The 16572-nt window shown below is 49.9% G+C and overlaps 2 protein-coding genes across 3 annotated transcripts; one reads left to right on the top strand and one right to left on the bottom strand.

Moving 5' to 3' along the window:
- Window positions 1-313: 313 nt before the first annotated feature.
- On the bottom strand, window positions 314-8450 carry TAP1 (transporter 1, ATP binding cassette subfamily B member). 2 transcript variants are annotated; one of them, XM_037052695.1, is made up of 11 exons: window positions 7642-8449; window positions 7080-7194; window positions 6815-6945; window positions 5690-5895; window positions 4828-5025; window positions 3865-3993; window positions 3521-3709; window positions 2814-2987; window positions 2390-2552; window positions 1909-2045; window positions 314-910 (listed from the first exon to the last, which is right to left on the bottom strand). In XM_037052695.1, the coding sequence occupies exons 1-11, from the start codon at window positions 8237-8239 to the stop codon at window positions 698-700; spliced, it is 2253 nt and encodes a 750-aa protein (XP_036908590.1). In that variant the 5' UTR covers window positions 8240-8449; the 3' UTR covers window positions 314-697. The 2 variants fall into 2 exon arrangements, with proteins under 2 accessions (XP_036908590.1, XP_036908591.1); XM_037052696.1 differs by lacking the exon at window positions 3865-3993 and having other exon boundaries at window positions 7642-8450.
- A 307-nt stretch (window positions 8451-8757) lies between these two features.
- On the top strand, window positions 8758-13506 carry PSMB9 (proteasome 20S subunit beta 9). The gene is made up of 6 exons (XM_037052700.1): window positions 8758-8907; window positions 10649-10716; window positions 11427-11558; window positions 12225-12354; window positions 12599-12740; window positions 13328-13506. The coding sequence occupies exons 1-6, from the start codon at window positions 8848-8850 to the stop codon at window positions 13453-13455; spliced, it is 660 nt and encodes a 219-aa protein (XP_036908595.1). The 5' UTR covers window positions 8758-8847; the 3' UTR covers window positions 13456-13506.
- Window positions 13507-16572: the final 3066 nt, after the last annotated feature.

Below are 16572 nucleotides of genomic sequence, written 5' to 3' on the forward strand. Positions count from 1 at the left end.
GCTCGCGCACTTGCGCTTCTTGTAACCTCGCTGGCCCTTATCTTCCACCTTAGAAAGGCCCTGGCTATGAGCGCTGCTGCTGGTGCCTTAGGCGCCATATCCCAGTCTGCCCACCCTTGGGGGTGGGCACGGCACGGGGCTGGGGGACTGGGAAGTGGAGGGGCGACCACAGGATACAGAACACCTAAGGGAAAAGATGGCGCACACTGAGCTGTGAAACACGGAGGGTACTAAAGGAGAGAAGACACCAGGCTCCTGAAACGTGCGCTGCAGAAGTCAGTGAGCCATTCAGTGCGCTGAAAACCCAAGAGACCACAGTACAAGACACCAATTTTATTATAAATACCAAAAATCTACACAGTACTTATGGGCCAGCATATATATGCCTTTGGTTTCCTTGGAAGTAGCCGGTCTTTCTTTATATTATAACTATTTTCAGAGTGCTATCCACACTGACCCTGACTGTCCACCTAGTTACACTAAGGAGTTAGTTATACACCGGTTTTCTTCCAGGGAATCGGTTTTTTCAAGAGGATCTTCGAGAGAGGGTAATATTCATGGCAGAATTTCAAGTATCACCCGGAGGGTTACATTTCTGGATGTCGCTCCTGACAACTCTGCGACTCTGGTAAGATCTTTGTTCCTAAATTCTCCAGTATACAAAGGAGGAAAAAAAGGGAGGGCGATGAGAAGTCTTTCATTCTGGAGCACCCAACCCACCAGGAGCCTGCACCATCGTCCAGTAGCGTTCCTTGTTCTTCATGAGCTGCTGGTGCGTTCCTGCCTCACAGACAGTGCCTCCTTCCAGGAAGAGGATGTGGTCAGCCTGTTCCACCAAGCTGAGACACTGGGTGATGAGAAGCACAGACCGGGAGCACCGCTCAGGACTTTGATAGAGGAGCTGCTCCACCTGAGAAAGGACATGGACTCTGTCAGAGCTGGGGACCACTCCCCGCCCAGGGAGACATCTGTGTTTCCAGAGCCAAGACAGACCTCACTAGATTCACCACCATTTGTGTCGGGAATTCCAACCCCATGGGATGGGGAACAAAGAAGACTCAGTTTTGAGTGTTTCTCTGTAAAATCTTTGATTTGTTAAGGACTTTACTCAAGGAGCAATGGTGTAATAAAAGTCAGAGTCCTAGGGTAAAACTAATGAGAAAAGAGAAAATTGTATTAAACAGTGTCTCTACCTATGGACTGGGAAGTTTTATATTGTTTTAAAGAAATATAACTTAGTGGTAAAGGGCATGAACATTCAAGTTAGGCAGACTTGAATTTCAGTCTAGGATCTGCTACTCAATAGATGAATGCCATTGAACAGGTTATTCAACCTCTCTTAGCCTCCATTTCATCCTCTGCAGAAAGAGGATGACAGCAGCCAGCTCACTGGCATTCACAATGAATAAATGAGTGAGGCAATGCATGCAATGGGCCCAGTAGCATGCCTGGCAATGGTATAAGCTCAGTTAGGCCCTGGCTGGTGTAGCTCAGTGGATTGAGCGCGGGCTGTGAACCAAAGGGTCGCCAGTTCGATTCCCAGTCAGGGTACTTGCCTGGGTTGCAGGCCAGGTCCCCAGTGGGCGCCATGTAGGAGGCAACCACACACTGATGTTTCTCTAACTCTCTCCCTCCCTTTCCCTGTCTAAAAATAAATAAAATATTTTTTAAAGCATTTATATAAAAAATATTGATATTAGGATTTTTTTCCGTACTTCTGGCTTCAGAGATCCTAAGAATGTAGACACTTTCTTGTAAATGGTTCTACACATCTTGGGGAGAAGCTAATAGGAGCTGAGAATTACAAGGACCAATTCGAATGATTATGACATTAACATAACTAACATGACATGAGAGAAGGAAGGACGATTGGTGGGACACTCGGCATTAAGAAGAGGATTGTCTCACCCATAACTGGTTGTTTGCATCCAGGGCACTGGTGGCATCATCTAGGATGAGTACACGTGGTTTTCGGATCAATGCTCGAGCCAAGGCCACTGCCTGTCGCTGACCCCCTGATAGCTGGCTCCCAGCCTCGCCTACCTCTGCACAGAAAAGAGCCAAGGTGACAGTTGGATAACTACATGTGGACCCACGCACTTATTCACACACACGCGCGCGCGCACGCACCCCCCCCCCAAGGACTGCAGCCACCCGAGACAAAATATGACAAAGAATCATGGAACTAGGAGTATGTGGATGCAGTTGGACGGGGAGGCTCTGGGAAAGTGGAGGAGGCCTGAGGATGTGTGGATGAAGGAACCATGAAAACAGGATCTTAAAACTTCAAACTGATGTCAGTGGGATGAGAAGAACTGATGAATAAAGACAAGACTACTGGAATTTCAAGGTCCAGATGCCTGAGTGGTGAGAAGAGTGGAGAGAGCACCTGTACTGTAGCCCTGAGGGAGTTTAGAGATGAAATTGTGAGCCCTGGACTCCACTGCAGCGTCTGTGACTTCCTCCATAGTTGGCTTCTGCATCAGGCCATAGGCAATATTTTCTCGGAAACTTCTTCCAAATAACACTGGCTCTTGTCCCACTGCAGCTACCTGGGACAAAATATAATGGAGAGTCAAGGAACAAGGAATACTGGAATAGTTATATAGTTATAAAGAAATTAAAGGCTCAAAATCTGTACTGGTATCTTAATCACAAAATTACACACCCTCTCTCTTGACCACACCCCCATCTCCACCCAAGGTCTCCCATCATTCCCTAACCCTCCTTTCAGAGTTTTCAGGGAGTGCTTAGTGAGAATATTCTTCTTACTTGGTGCTCCTCACCCTTCCCCAGGCCACATTTCTGCTCACCTGTTGGTGCAGGTAGCGGTGTTCATACTGGGACAGGGGCTTCCCATCCAGCAGCAGCTTCCCCCCGGTGGGCTGGTACAGGTTCTGCAGCAGGGCGGCCACTGTGCTCTTCCCAGACCCATTGGGCCCCACCAGTGCCATCACCTCACCGGGACGCAGGGTGAAGGTCAGCCCCTGGGTGTCAGAGGATCAATCACACAGTAAGAGGCAGACTGAGCCCCTAAACCTGAGGATGTCACTGTCTGTTACATCATATGATGTTTTACCACAGGAGAAAAATGGGGAAATATAGTCACTCCTACCCTCCCACATGCACAGAGTAGGGGTGGGAGATGAAGCGAACACAGGAACAAAGACTAGGCACCGCTATGCCACACACTTGCTATCAGATACCACGAGAAAACAGGAAAAATTCACATTCAAAATCACAAAATACAAGAAAGAGGAATGACAGGAGGCTGGAGGGCAGGTTTTGCTTTAGCAATTCCTTAGGGTGTGAGAGTTTCCTTCCTGAGCGCCTCCTCTGCCCTTCCCCTTAGAAACCCAAACTGGCAGTTTCATGGAATAGGCGATGCTCATCTTTGCCTCTGAGGGGCTGGGAAGGATCTCTCTGTACCTGGTGTTAAGCAGGCTGAAGTGAGAGAGACAGTTTAGGACAGTAGAGGTGAAGGAGTGGCTGGTGGAATGCAAGCCCTGGGAGGCTCTACCTGCAGCACCGGGACGTCTGGGCGGCTAGGGTAGGCAAAGGAGACGTCTTGGAACTGCACAAGGCCCTCCAAGTTTGAAGGAGTCAATACTCCACTGGCTGGGCAGCGAGGGATCCGGTCCAGGTACTCAAATATTTTCTCGGAGGAGCCCACAGCCTTCTGCACCCTGGGGTAGGTGGAGAGCAGTACCTGGAAGGGAGATATGAATCGTGAGTGGCAGAGGCACCTCCTCTACCTGCCAAGGCTATGTGATGCGAGACGGGTAGAGAATGGAAGGCAAGTGACACGGATGGTGATGGAAAGGGGAAGGGGAGCACCGGGGAGTGAAGCCGGAAGGAGCGCACCTCAACGCATGTGGTGAACTGGATCTGGTAGAGGACAAACGTGACAAGGGTCCCACTGCTCACAACCCCACTTGTCACCAGCTGCCCGCCAATATACAGGATTCCCACCTTCAGCAGCATCCCTGAGATCTGTGGAGAAGCCACAGAGAAAAGGGATTGTGGTAGAAATCTAACAGAGAAAGAACCAGAATCCTTAGCACTAAGGAGATATAAAGTTCCTTTCCCCCCAGTAATGGGGGGAGGCTCAACAACTAGAAGGAAAGAATGAACCACAGAGACCCATGGAGTCTTACTCAATTACACACGAAAGAAGTCATCATTATTACCACCACCATCACTATTATCACCTTGTTTGGGGAGCATTTTGCTCTGTAAAAGAGGTTTCCATGAATAATCTAATATTCATATCAAAAGCTCTATAAACAAGGTTAAGTGTCTTCCATCGTTTAAAGTGAAGAAACAATCTTAGAGAAGATAAGTTACAAGGCCATGGTCACAGAGCTAGTGAATTGCAACACCAAGCCAGGAACTTGTGAATGCTGGTCTAGTTCTTTTTTGAGGACATCACAGATGCCACCACATGCTTGGCTCTGCTACTTCCGTGGCTCTCACTAGCACATCCACACAGTCCCAGCATGAGGCAGGCCCAGATGTAGGAACTTATGGCTTATTGAACAACCCCTGAGAAACAAGGGGAGGTCCTAGGGCTGGAAGACATTGCATCTTCCTAAAAGGGGGTTAGGTAGGTTTTGTGTGTCACAGTGAGAGGAAGCCCTCTAGTATTAAAAGCAGAAGTGGGTCAGGAACACCAAGTAGGGTGATTGAGCCTCAGATTGCTAGGATGAGAACACTGAACCAACCATTGCCCAGTGGGAGAGGAGTGTGGAGCAGGGCCACAGAGAAGTGAATGGACCCAAGGCACCTTAGGGACAAGGGAACGGGCACTCATCTCCAGGTGCTCACACTGGTAGTCCAGAGGTTAACTGCATAGGCCAGGGCCTCTTTCTGGTTCAGTGCCTTCATTTCCTGCTGTTTTTGTCTGAACTTCTGGGCCTCACCCTCCTCGTTGGCAAAGCTCCGGACTGTAGGCATGGCTGACAAAACCTCAATGGCTACCTGGCTGGACTCTGCCAGAGATTCCTGCACCTGTGCTGCCAGTACCTGTGGAGACACAGATAAGAGATGTCACACAGGATTGGCAAACCACAAAGAAACTAGTACCAGGGTTACCTGGTTGAAGGTTAAAGGTGAGAAGAGGCAAAGGGACAGGAGAGAAGTAAAAGGGACACAGATCTACCCCTTGGATACTAAAGGAATCCAGAAGAGAAAAAAATTACTCGGGAGGTCGATGGCGGGGGTAGGGTGGATCATATTCTCGAGATTAGCTTAGCAATCACGTTCTTAAAAACCAATTGTGGACAGAATTTAGAAGACACTGAGAATATGAGCCCTGGCTGGTGTAGCTCAGTGGATTGAGCGTGAGCCTGCAAACCACATGATCGCAGTTCAATTCCCAGTCAGGGCACATGCCTGGGTTGCAGGCCAGTTCCCAGCAGGGGACTCACAAGAAGCAACCATACATTGTTATTTCTCTCCTCTCCTTCCCTTCCCCTCTAAAGATAAATAAGTAAAATCTTAAAAAACAAAAACAAAAAAGAAGACACTGAGAATATGAAGATCAACACTCCCACTGAGTGTGGGAACACAGACTACAGAGACAAGGAGTGCATGAACAGAGAATCACTGAGGTGCCAGGAAAGAAATCTGAGAGGGACTGAGTGGGAGATGAGAGTCTGTGCAGGTTGAGGCAACTCCCCAGACATACCTGGTACCACTTCCCCAGCTTCTCAGGCAGCAGGAAAAGCAGAGGCAAGACAACTAGGGTGACGACGGTGAGGGACAGTGATCCCCAGAGCATGAGCCCCAAGAGACACAGTCCCCGCACAAGGTACCATAGCAACAGGCTCAGCTTCTCAGTCAGAGACTCACTCAGGGTGGAGGTATCCTCTGTTATCCGAGAGGTGATAGCTCCTGCCAGGCGGTGGGGAAAACAGAGTGGAGTGACTGCAGGTCTTGGAGGAATGGGAGGGACTGGCAGTGAGCCAGGATGTGAGGGGAGGGGTGTCAACATGGTTTTCTAAGGGTGGTGGGGAAAAGAAGGTCAGGGGGTATAGGGAAGTTCTGAGATTTCAATACAGGGAGAGTGTGTTAGGTCAGAAAAGTCTGGCTAAAAGCCTTCATTTAGCTACACAGAAATGGACACCCATGTAAATTCCCACTTCTTGGCAGATTTGTGCTCCTTGAAGAACTTGTGCACCCCCTCTGCACACGTAGGCCGGAGCAGCTTCAGCTGATCACGGGCCAGAGCTGGAGAAAAACGGAGGGTCCCGCTGGAGAGCAGTCCAGGACCTGTGATGCTGATGACTTCTAAAGAATGAGACTCCATGGGTCCCTATGGCTCATTCCTCCTTCCTACTTACTGAGCCTCCTGCTGTATGCAGGCAGAAGGAGACCTTTTATTTCTGTAATGCTGAGCATTCTGATTCTCTGCATCCCTGTTAGATTTCTACCAAGCACTGAATTAGAAATCAAGAAATGGGTTCGGTCCCCAAGTTTACCTCTAACCATATGTGACTGTGCACATTTCAGCATTTAGGGCCTAGGCCTCAGTTTCCTTTTCTGTAAAAGAGGCACTTAGGCTCTGTGATCTCAAAATTTCCAGGTTTGCCAATTCTTCTAAATATACATATAGTGATAAATTTATGTAAAAGTCTTGGGTGGAACTAGTTTTTTCTGAAGGCAAAGAGTGCAATGTTTTGCTCAGGGGGTACACCAAGAATAAGAAATGACTATGTCTGTGTGTGAGAGGGAGATCAAGGCTGTAAGTAAAAGGGGACACATAGGGATATAACTAGCATGTGATGTATAAAGAAGGAGTTCCAGGAGAAACCTGTTTGGTTCTGTTGGAAAAACTCTGTTTCCTGGCGGAGGACAGCACGAAACACCTCGCCCTGCAAGCGGCTGTGCAGGTGGCCCATGGTGCTGTTGTAGATCCCATCGCCCACGAACTCCAGCACTGCACTGGAGAGAGACAGAGACAGAAGGTGGAGGGTCGGGTGTGTTCAGGAGCAGAGAGAAGGTTCCCACAGAAGTGCACTTCGGAGTGCACTTTTTCGGAGTCCCCCATTCTCAGACTTCCCCCGCGGGCCGCAGACCTGGCTATGGTGAGAATGGACATGAGAGTTATGTTTTGAGTGAAGGCGGTGGCTGTCCCATCTTGTAGAATCCAGTCAGTGAAGCGGCCGGTGAAGAATGGAATGGCCATCTCGCCTGGGGAGGAAGAGGAAAGACGTGTCAGTCACAAATATCAAGTCTCAGCAGGATCAGTCTGCCCCGGGCGCAGCCCTCTTCCACCCCTCACGAATGTCCGGGAGGGAAGCTCAGGCACATTGAGAATAGAGCCCTGCACCTGAACAGGCCTCCCTGGAACTCGCAGTCCTAGGGCCCCATCAGACCTTTACGAGTTGAATTAAGAAGCCTAGAGGTCTTGGAGCAAGATGCACGTGTATGAAAGGCGCTGCCCCGCATGGTCCAATGAAGCAGTGCCTGGAGTCCTGACTCCTGACTCCCACGGGGCCCAGAGGTGGAATCCTCAGCCGGAGCTGGGTCGTCTTCCCCATCCACATTTCCCAGAACTCACTAACCTATCTCACTAACCATGCTTCTTGATTCCTGCCCAGTCCCCTAGCGCCCGTCCCTCTCCCCTGAATCTCTTACCAAGACTGGAGAGGATCAATAGGATCAGAACCAGCGGGAGGCGGCGTATCTCCGAGCCCAGGCAGCCTAGAAGCCGACGCACCGCGTCTCCCGAACTGCCGCGACTTCCCCGCACCCAAAGGCTCCTAAGTTTATGCCACAGAGCAGCTGCGGGCAGTGCCGCCGCGTAGCTAAGGGCGAAGGCGTCGAGGCGACTTCCCCAGTGCAGTAGCCCCGTGCGGTCGGCGTTCCTGGGGCCTCCCCACCAGCTCAGCTCACGGAACAAGGCAAGTCCCGGCAGGGCCAAGCCCAATGCCGCCGCCAGTGGCTCCAAAGAAGGCAGCCATCCCTGGACTCCTCCGCTTTCACTCTTGGTGCCAGCTGTGGCCCTGAGGACCCCACGGGCCCCCAGCCACAGCCCAGCCCAGCGGCTCAGGCCCACCACCCAGACCCGGAGCAGCGGCAACCCGCCGGGCACCAGCAGGGACGACACTCTGGGCAGCGCCGGCCGGAGCAGCACCCAGTCGGCGAGAAGCAGCAGCGCTGCCCCCAGCCACGCGAGGGAAGCTCGAGGGAGGCAGAGGCACCCGCAGGCAGCGCGGGACCCTGAGCTGGCCATTGCGCGCGGCGATCCCGCCGGCCCGGGGCTCTCTGCGGTCCCGGCTGGGCTGGAGGCTCGCTGTGCTGTCAGAGTGCCCTCCCGGGCGCGCGCGGGGACGCGCGGCTGGCGAGGGAGAAGGGCGGGCCGGGGCGGCGCTCCTGGAAAGTCCCGGGAACCGGCTTTGCCTAGTGGCGCTGGCTAGAAGCGAGCGGTTTAGGGGAAAGAGAAAACGAAAGTGCCCGGGGCTCACTAGGTCCGCCCACTTAGCAACGCGCCAGCCCAGACTATCTTGAGAAAAGGCGTGGAAATCAGACCTGAGGCTCTGGGGAGCAGCGTAGGTGCTCTCCCTTCTCCGCCGCGCACACCCGCCCCTCCTCCTTTCCTGGTCGGCTCCAGCTAATCCACTGGTCGAGACATCCCTACCCCAGCCTCAGGGCGGGGCTCTTTGGTCACCAGTCTCCAGGCAGATCTGCCCCACACAGGTTAGCGCCTGGGTGCGAGCCTCGCGGAGAGGGCTTTAGCGCCCCCTGGCGGTCGTGGCGAAGGGGCGGGGCTGCAGGGTGCTCGCTGCGCACAGTCCGAGGTCGTTATTCAGTGCCCCAGTCAGCAAGCAGTGCGGCGCCGTGATGTTGCGGCCGGGACCACCAACAGGGGACTTGACCCAGGCCGGAGAAGTCCACACTGGGGTAATCAGTCTGGGCTTGAGAGCTAGCAGAAGGGTGGAGGAGGTGGAGCGACTGGGGACTCTGGAAGCACCAAGGAGTGCTTCCAACAGTGAGGAGGTAGCTTGTAGTCCTCAGTGCCCCAGTCCCCGCAATGAATATAGGGCGTTTCTGTTCTGAAGGGGACTATCTAGGGGCTCACGAGGGGACTGGGCCCGCGAGGCTGGTGGAGAATGGGGTGCTTCGGCTCTTAGCTGGAAGCTCTAAAGCGCTTTCGCTTTCACTCTGGCTAGAAAGTGGGGTGGTCAAATCAAGGCAGGGGATTAGAGAAGGTGCAGAGATAAGGAAATGGCGCCCCGGGTGAAATAGGACAGCATTTGGGAGAGGCACTAAATGAGAAGTTAGTATGGGCACTAAATGAGAAGGGCCAACTCATCACTCAGACTTTTGATAAACTGGCACCTGGGTAATCGTGGTCCCAGCACTGAGAGTGGGGGTTCGATGTGAGACGGTGGTGCCCTTCTCCAGCTTGGCCCAGAAGGGTGCCTGCTCCCATCCCTGCCCACTGCCACGCACGCGCCAGGGACTTTGCCGGAGGGGTGGGGGTGGCAGCCCAACACTGGCTAGCTTCTGCTCCCAGAGTACTGCCACCACCTTCTCTTGGGGACACTTTGCTGCAGAGGATTAATACTGAGGACGTGGTTGCCCCTGTCCTACTGATTAACCTCTATTCGGTTAATCAGTAGGTAAATCAGTGTTCAGGGAAGCACTGCTCCCACAGTAGACAGTATCCCCGAGGGCCAGAGTAACTCACAGAGTGGTGAGAAGTTAGAAAATTTCCCTTTGCTTCCAATGGGCTGCAGAAAGTAGGAAACAGAAGCCCATCGGGAGATGGCAGTTAGACCTGGATTCTAGTCTCAGGTCTGCTATTAATTGTGTGACCTTGGACAAGTCACTTGCCTTCTCTATGACTCAGTTTCTCATTTGAACCATTAGGCTTTTTCAAACTCAATGAAAATGGGAAAAGTGTATTTTTATCCTCCTTTACCCTTCCTTAATTTCTCTTCTTGACCTGGAAAAGTCAGCTCAAACTCTTCAAATCATTCCTTGGTACACATCTCCTGACTGCTGAGTGTCTATTTACCTCTTCATCAGAAATCCTTAAATGAAATCTTTGTTTTAAACTGCCTCGTGTGCTTTCCTCCTTCCTTAAGATATGGCCCTGCCGACCATGGCCCCCCTCGATGTTTTCCTGTGTTCATTAGACTGAAGGGCTCAGTCCTAATTAAGGAGGGTGTGGATGGAGGATTCTGGACCCAAAATAGACCTGAACTTGTTTCCAAGGTCACAGTGGTTGCTCTGTCAGGTCTGCACACACAAGCACATGTGGTGGAAATTGTAATTCACTCGTGAGGCTGCCTCACTGGTGCTTGGAAGGGCCCCAGCGCTAGACTTCTGCCTCTAGGAGCCTCATCCCCTGCGCTCTCTTTGCAGTGGGAAGGATTCCCCTTGGAAGGGTGGGGGTGCACTGCAGTTCCTCCAGTGCTGTGCCACGGCCAGGCTGTGGCGTTCCCTTGCAAGCAGGAAGGACAATGGAGCAAACGGGAAGGTGGAGAAAAGTCCTATCCTGGGAGTCAGATCTGGCCTGAGTAAATGTGTGACCTTGAGCCAGTGTCCTCCTCTCTCTGGGAATGTCTCCTCACCTCTGACCTGAGGGGATCAGGGCTCTTCTTGGTCTGACATCCCATCCTCTGTGTCTCTGCAGACAACGATTATGGCAGTAGAGTTCCATGGAGGCGTTGTGGTGGGTTCTGATTCTCGGGTGTCTGCAGGGTGAGTACCAGTGAAGGTATATGCTTCAGAAAGAAGCTAATGGCCCCAAATATGCAATTTTTAACCCATTCATGAAGAGCATGGTGAACTAGAACTTTGGAGAAATGGAGTTAACCTTTCAGAAAGGTCACTATAATAAGATATTGGATGGGTGCTTGGGTCTCTGAATTCACAGAGGAGGTCCAGGGGCTGAACGCTATGTGGCCCGTCCCTGGAAGAGACTGGGTCTGAGAAAGGGATACAGATGGAGATTTGAGGGGCCCGCCATCCGTCTATATTTAGAGAAAGAAAAGATGGTTCTGACAAGCAGGCATCCTGGTTTCTCATCTGTCACCTGTTGAACTGACTGTGTCTTTCTCCCTCTTTGCCCATTTCCTCGCATGCAAAATGAGTACAAGATTACAGCAATACTACTTTATGTCCCATAGACCACATAACTTCCTCAGGATGGTTAACAGTAAAGAAAAATTTGTAAGAGTAGCCTTATTCTTAGCTTAATATTTTTTATTTTATTATAAAATCTAAGCCTGAAAATAAGTGTAATTTTGATTCCTTGCAGTGGTTAACTTGAGATGATGTTTTGCTTCCTGCTTTAATGCAAGCATTAAATTTCGTGCACTCCATGCTGTTCTCCTGTCGAATAAATTTGGGAAACACTGGACAATCTCCTGCAACTCTAACACTGATGACTGTTGACTCCTTCCCTACAGACAGGCTGTGGTGAACCGGGTGTTCGACAAGCTGTCCCCCTTACACCATCGCATCTACTGTGCGCTCTCTGGTTCGGCTGCTGACGCCCAAGCTGTGGCAGACATGGCTGCCTACCAGCTGGAGCTCCATGGGTATGAAGCTTTGGGGTCCTCGCACTACCCCTGCTAGACTTCCCCCAACCAGTGAACCCCCATACAGTGAGTGCCCTGTTCCAGGAGCACTGCACTAGAAATTTAAAGAAAAACTCTGGTTTTAACTCCTGCTTTTATTAACTTTTAACTGGCACTCTCATGTCTCTGGGCTAATTCCCACACCTGTGAAGTGGAGCCAATAGTACCTACCCAACTCACCAGATAGTTATTTTGAGAATCATATGATAGATGTGAAGGCAGTTTGAAAACTGCACAACACTATCCCAATATAAATAAGAAGGGAGAAAATGGTGATGTGGCCCATGTATCACATCACCCTATAGGAAACCAGGTCACTGGGGTGGAAGTAATGCTTATCTGCTTTTACCCACAAGGACGGGGCTCTGGTAGCCCAGAGAGTCATGTCATTAGGCAGGGAGGGGGTGGCAGGTGGAACAGGGTGAAAGAGGGGAACGACTGAAATCTTCTTATCGGTCGATGGTGGGGTTGGACTCCCCTGCACATGTGGGAGGGGAGCTGGAGTTTGACCCCTATTACAGCTACGGGTTTCCGTGTCCCTTGGCAAGGCCGATGGTAATGGCACACGAGGGTGGAACAGCAGGAAATTATATTGACCCTTCTTCCTATTCCTAACATTTCCTTCAGGATGGAACTGGAAGAACCTCCACTTGTTCTCGCTGCTGCAAATGTGGTGAGAAATATCAGCTATAAATACCGAGAGGAACTGTCTGCACACCTCATGGTAGCCGGCTGGGACCAACGCGAAGGTGGCCAGGTGGGTCTCTCCCAGGGCACGCTCTCCCTTGGGATTCCCCGTCCCCCTCGAGAGGGAGCTGGAGGTCACTTGTCTTCTAGCATTGAGTCCCAAAGACACTGCCTCTAAAAACATGGGACAGTCTGCCCCGATGGGGGCAGGAGATACTGAGGCCTCACTGCAGACCACGGGGACCGCCTGCTTGTCTCCGTGGCAAGAAGAGGATTGGTGCTGCTTTATTCTGACTTGAGGATGCCTCCCCCAGGTATATGGAACCCTGGGAGGAATGCTGACTCGACAGCCCTTTGCAATTGGTGGCTCTGGGAGCACCTATATCTACGGTTATGTGGATGCAGCTTATAAACCAGGCATGTCCGCTGAGGAGTGCAGGCGCTTCACCACGGATGGTAATTAACCAAGTGGAAGGGTTAATTAACCCAACCAGGGGCAAGGGTTTTAACTCGGGAGGGATGTAGAGTAGGAGGAACAGGAAGAGGAATATGTCGGGCGACCATTTAACTTAATGTCCAAACCGGGACAGTTTTGAAAGTGAAAGGGGGCAGGACAAATGCGAAACGATATAGATGGGACTTCAGGACAAAGTTCTGTGTGCAGCAAATTAGGATAAGTGGTTACTGTAAGAACCAGTGGTGTGCTGAGCTGTCCTGGGCTAGCTCATGAGAGCCGACTGACAAATATTCGAGGATTTGGGAGCTGATGGTTAAGCTATTTATAACTTGAAATGGATCATGGTAGGAATATTGAGACCATGGACATTCAGAGATATTTTATATAAGGTGGGGTTTTTTCTTTTTTCTTTTTTTTTTAACTTTTAGGTTGGTTTATTAACACACCACCTAATATGCCTCTCTAGGAGATGGGTTTTGAGGTTGGAAGGTGGTAGTAGGCATATGGACAGGAGGGGAAGGAAATGTCTTTTGAAGTCGAGCCATTCTCTCTCTCTCTCTCTCTCTCCAACTTGAACCCTCTGCAGCTATTGCTCTGGCCATGAGCCGGGATGGCTCCAGTGGGGGTGTCATATACCTGGTCACTATTACAGCTGCTGGTGTGGACCATCGAGTAATCCTGGGCAATGAGCTGCCGAAATTCTATGACGAGTGAATCTTCCTCAGATGCCTCTCCTTATTTTGTAATAAACTCTCTAATAAGTAACCCAGCCTGGTCGATGGGAAATGGGTATTCAGGGAAATGAAGCTTCGTGGAGGGGCTCCTTCCACCCCAGGTGTCAGCGTACCTTTTTATTCTTTTGCCCCCAGGTCTAAAACACCTTTCCCAGGAAAAGAAGGGTGTGGAGTATGCCAGACAGAGCCCCATACACGGCAGGTCATCAGGGACTGAGTGATATTGAAATATTAGAAACAATAAAAATTCATTCTGACACTCCAAGGAGGAGGGTGGAAGTTGAAGAGTAGGATTCATCCCTTTAAGGCTAGTTTTCAAGTTTTAAATTAGACCAGCGATTTTCAAGTGGTATGCCCCAGCGACCAATGTGGGGCAAGAGTTTTTAAAACATGCAGTACCTCCCCATTTAGTCAGGGGCACAGGCCTCTTTTCCCTTAGATTGTCAAATTTAAAAAATAACAACAGCCAACACAACAATAGCATTAGGTATGAATGAATCGAAGTTATACTATTTTTTGTCAGATCAGGAAAAATCCATTTTTCGATGTGCCACAGAATTTTGGTAATTGGTTTATGTGTGCCAGGAGGTGAACAAGGCTGAAAACCCCTGGCCTAGACTGAGAGGCAGATGAGACAGCGACATACATGAGAGGTCGCTAAGGGCACCAGCAGCCTCACCTGGAAAACAGTTTCTTTCATAATGCATTCATTTACACTAGAACTCAGCAGGTGATAAATGCTTAGGTTTTCTTAAAAAGCATTTCAAAGAGGGCACTTGTGAATTTCAAAGGGTAATAACAACCATAAAATCTATATTTATTAAACAAGGCATTTGCTAAATGCTTATAAACGTTACCTCTTAGAACCCAAACAAAAAAGCCTGTATGGTGTCAGCTGATGATTGTTGGAGCCAATTCAGCACAAACAGGAACTCTCAGTTGGGGTTCGGTGAAGGATACTCTATTCAGTGCAAACAGCTCACTGACGGGACAGCACAGCTGTAGATACAGCATGGCTGGGAAGCCACCCTGGGGCCAGGCCTCTCTCCAGCTAGCCAGCTCAGATCTGTCCTGGTCTTCTCTGGGGAAATAGACTTCAGTCTTGGGTAGGAAGGGGAGCTGGTTTATAGTGACAGGAGTCCTGGCCCCTAGTCCCTGACTGGTCCATCCTCATGCAAATAAGAACTCCAAATCTTTAAAATTTGATTGGTCCAAAAGACACTGTACTGATTGGTCAGAATAGAGCCACTCTGATTGGTCAGAGCTGTGCAGCTACATGAAAAACCTCAGTTCTATTGGTTAAAATGGGATTCCAGGGCTGGCTCAGATGGCAGGAGCATAGTGTAGGCAGGCCTCTCCCTGAAGTGCATTTTGTGCAGAGGTCCCTCTGCAGAACCCAGTACTAGGCATTGCTTTTTTTGGGTGGGGGGCACTTTTTTTGTTTTAATTTGAGCCCAGTTAGCCACCAGGAGCCCTTTTTCCTCAGGCTTCACAATAGGTCCTACTACTTTTTCTGTTTAAGGACAGATTGGGACTTAGAAAGAGCAAGTCACTTGACCAAAGTCATAGCAAGTCCAAAGGCTGAAATATGCCTTTCCTCCCAGTACATAAAACTTCCCATTCCCTCAAGCTTCATATATCATCACCTCCTTGAAATCTGCAATAATGAGCCAAGTAGCCAATAGTTGCCACTTAGGAAATTGAAGTTGTTACCAGACACTTGACTTAACTGTATTAAAGAAGCCGAGTTCTGGTCTTACCTTTGCTGGGTACTTCCTGGGTGACAACACAAATTATTCCCCGCTGGGGCCCTCATTGCCTCTTCCGTCAGATGAAATTGTTGAGTGGCTTCCACCGCGGTGTACCACTTTGACATTCAATGCCAGTTTGCTAACAGGTGAGTGGCGAAGAGACACACCAGGGCTTAGAAACCTTAGTGGGCTCCCTTGGAAGCTCTGTCTGCTCGTCTTTCTGGACCTCAGGCTAAACGTACAAATTCAAAGTACCCTAAAAACAGTCTTATGCCCTTGGAGGGAGGATCTAAAATTACTAGATCCTTGAGGGTTTTTTTCTAGCCATGATATTTAATTTATTTTAAAGTTTAAAATAATAGTTTAGAAGCCCACCTCACCTGGTGATCACAACTAGGAACTGGAGAGCAGACAAAATCAAGTACTAAAGGACTCTGAAAAAGAAACCAAGATTGTGAAGAGTCAAAACTTGTAAAGACAACTCCCTGGGGTGGTTTTCAATTGTTTTTCCTCTTTCTTCTCACAGTCTCCAGTGAGAGCTGCAGTGCAGAGCCAGGAGACACCCCTTGTCTGGCCAAAGGAACCAGGAAAAGGATCCTGCGGGTGGGAGAGTTGAGGGGAACCTTCAAAACAGGGGTGGGAAGAAGGGGAGTCCCTCGCTCATGAGACATGAACCTGGTGAGCACGGGTGACCACTGAGCTGCACAAGCCCACAACATGCCCGAAAGAAGCACAGCGAAGACTTAGACCTTTTAAAAGCAGAAGGCTGTCTTTTTCTTAATTGGCCAACAAATTATCCTCTTATACACCTTATTCCAAAAAGGGCTTATAGCAACTTACAGAGACAGACACAGTTTAAGAAGAAAGAGCCCTGGTTGGTGTGGCTCATTGGATTGAGCACTGCCCGGAAAACCAGGGGGTTGTCAGTTTGATTCCAAGTCAGGGCACATGCCTGGGTTGCAGGGCCTGGACCCCAGTTTGGGGGAGTGCATGTGTGGATGCGAGAGGCAGCCCATTGATGTTTTTCTCGCACATTGATGTTTCTCTCCCTCCACCCTCTCTAAAAATAAATGAATAAAATCTAAAAAAAAAAGAAATTGGAACAAAGAAAAACTAAAATTTAGAAATAAGTGAAGACAAACAGACTCATGAATAATCGAGTCAAAGGGATGTTGCACAAAATGCAAAGAAACCAAGAAGGGGGACTGTTAATATTAGTATCAAACGTGCTATTAAGGAGGTAATTTTATTGGCCCTGGCTGGGTAGCTCAGTTGATTAGAATGTCATTCCTATAGGCCAAGGCTGCAGGTTCCATCCCCAGCCAGGGCAAGTACAAGAATCAACC

This window comes from Sturnira hondurensis, unplaced genomic scaffold, assembly GCF_014824575.4.
Source record: "Sturnira hondurensis isolate 20B ecotype Veracruz unplaced genomic scaffold, ASM1482457v3 Scaffold0007578, whole genome shotgun sequence".
Taxonomy (NCBI): domain Eukaryota; kingdom Metazoa; phylum Chordata; class Mammalia; order Chiroptera; family Phyllostomidae; genus Sturnira; species Sturnira hondurensis.

Bases quoted from the DNA above. Each gene is read 5' to 3' on its own strand.
- TAP1 (XM_037052695.1), bottom strand. From the start codon at position 8,239: ATGGCCAGCTCAGGGTCCCGCGCTGCCTGCGGGTGCCTCTGCCTCCCT. The intron at 5,896-6,814 runs GTTTCTCCTGGA...ACCGCCTGGCAG, and splicing joins TTTCCAACAGAACCAAACAG to GAGCTATCACCTCTCGGATA. The intron at 2,553-2,813 runs GTGAGCAGAAAT...ATTTTGTCCCAG, and splicing joins ACCGCTACCTGCACCAACAG to GTAGCTGCAGTGGGACAAGA.
- PSMB9 (XM_037052700.1), top strand. From the start codon at position 8,848: ATGTTGCGGCCGGGACCACCAACAGGGGACTTGACCCAGGCCGGAGAA. The intron at 12,355-12,598 runs GTGGGTCTCTCC...TGCCTCCCCCAG, and splicing joins ACCAACGCGAAGGTGGCCAG to GTATATGGAACCCTGGGAGG. The intron at 12,741-13,327 runs GTAATTAACCAA...AACCCTCTGCAG, and splicing joins CAGGCGCTTCACCACGGATG to CTATTGCTCTGGCCATGAGC.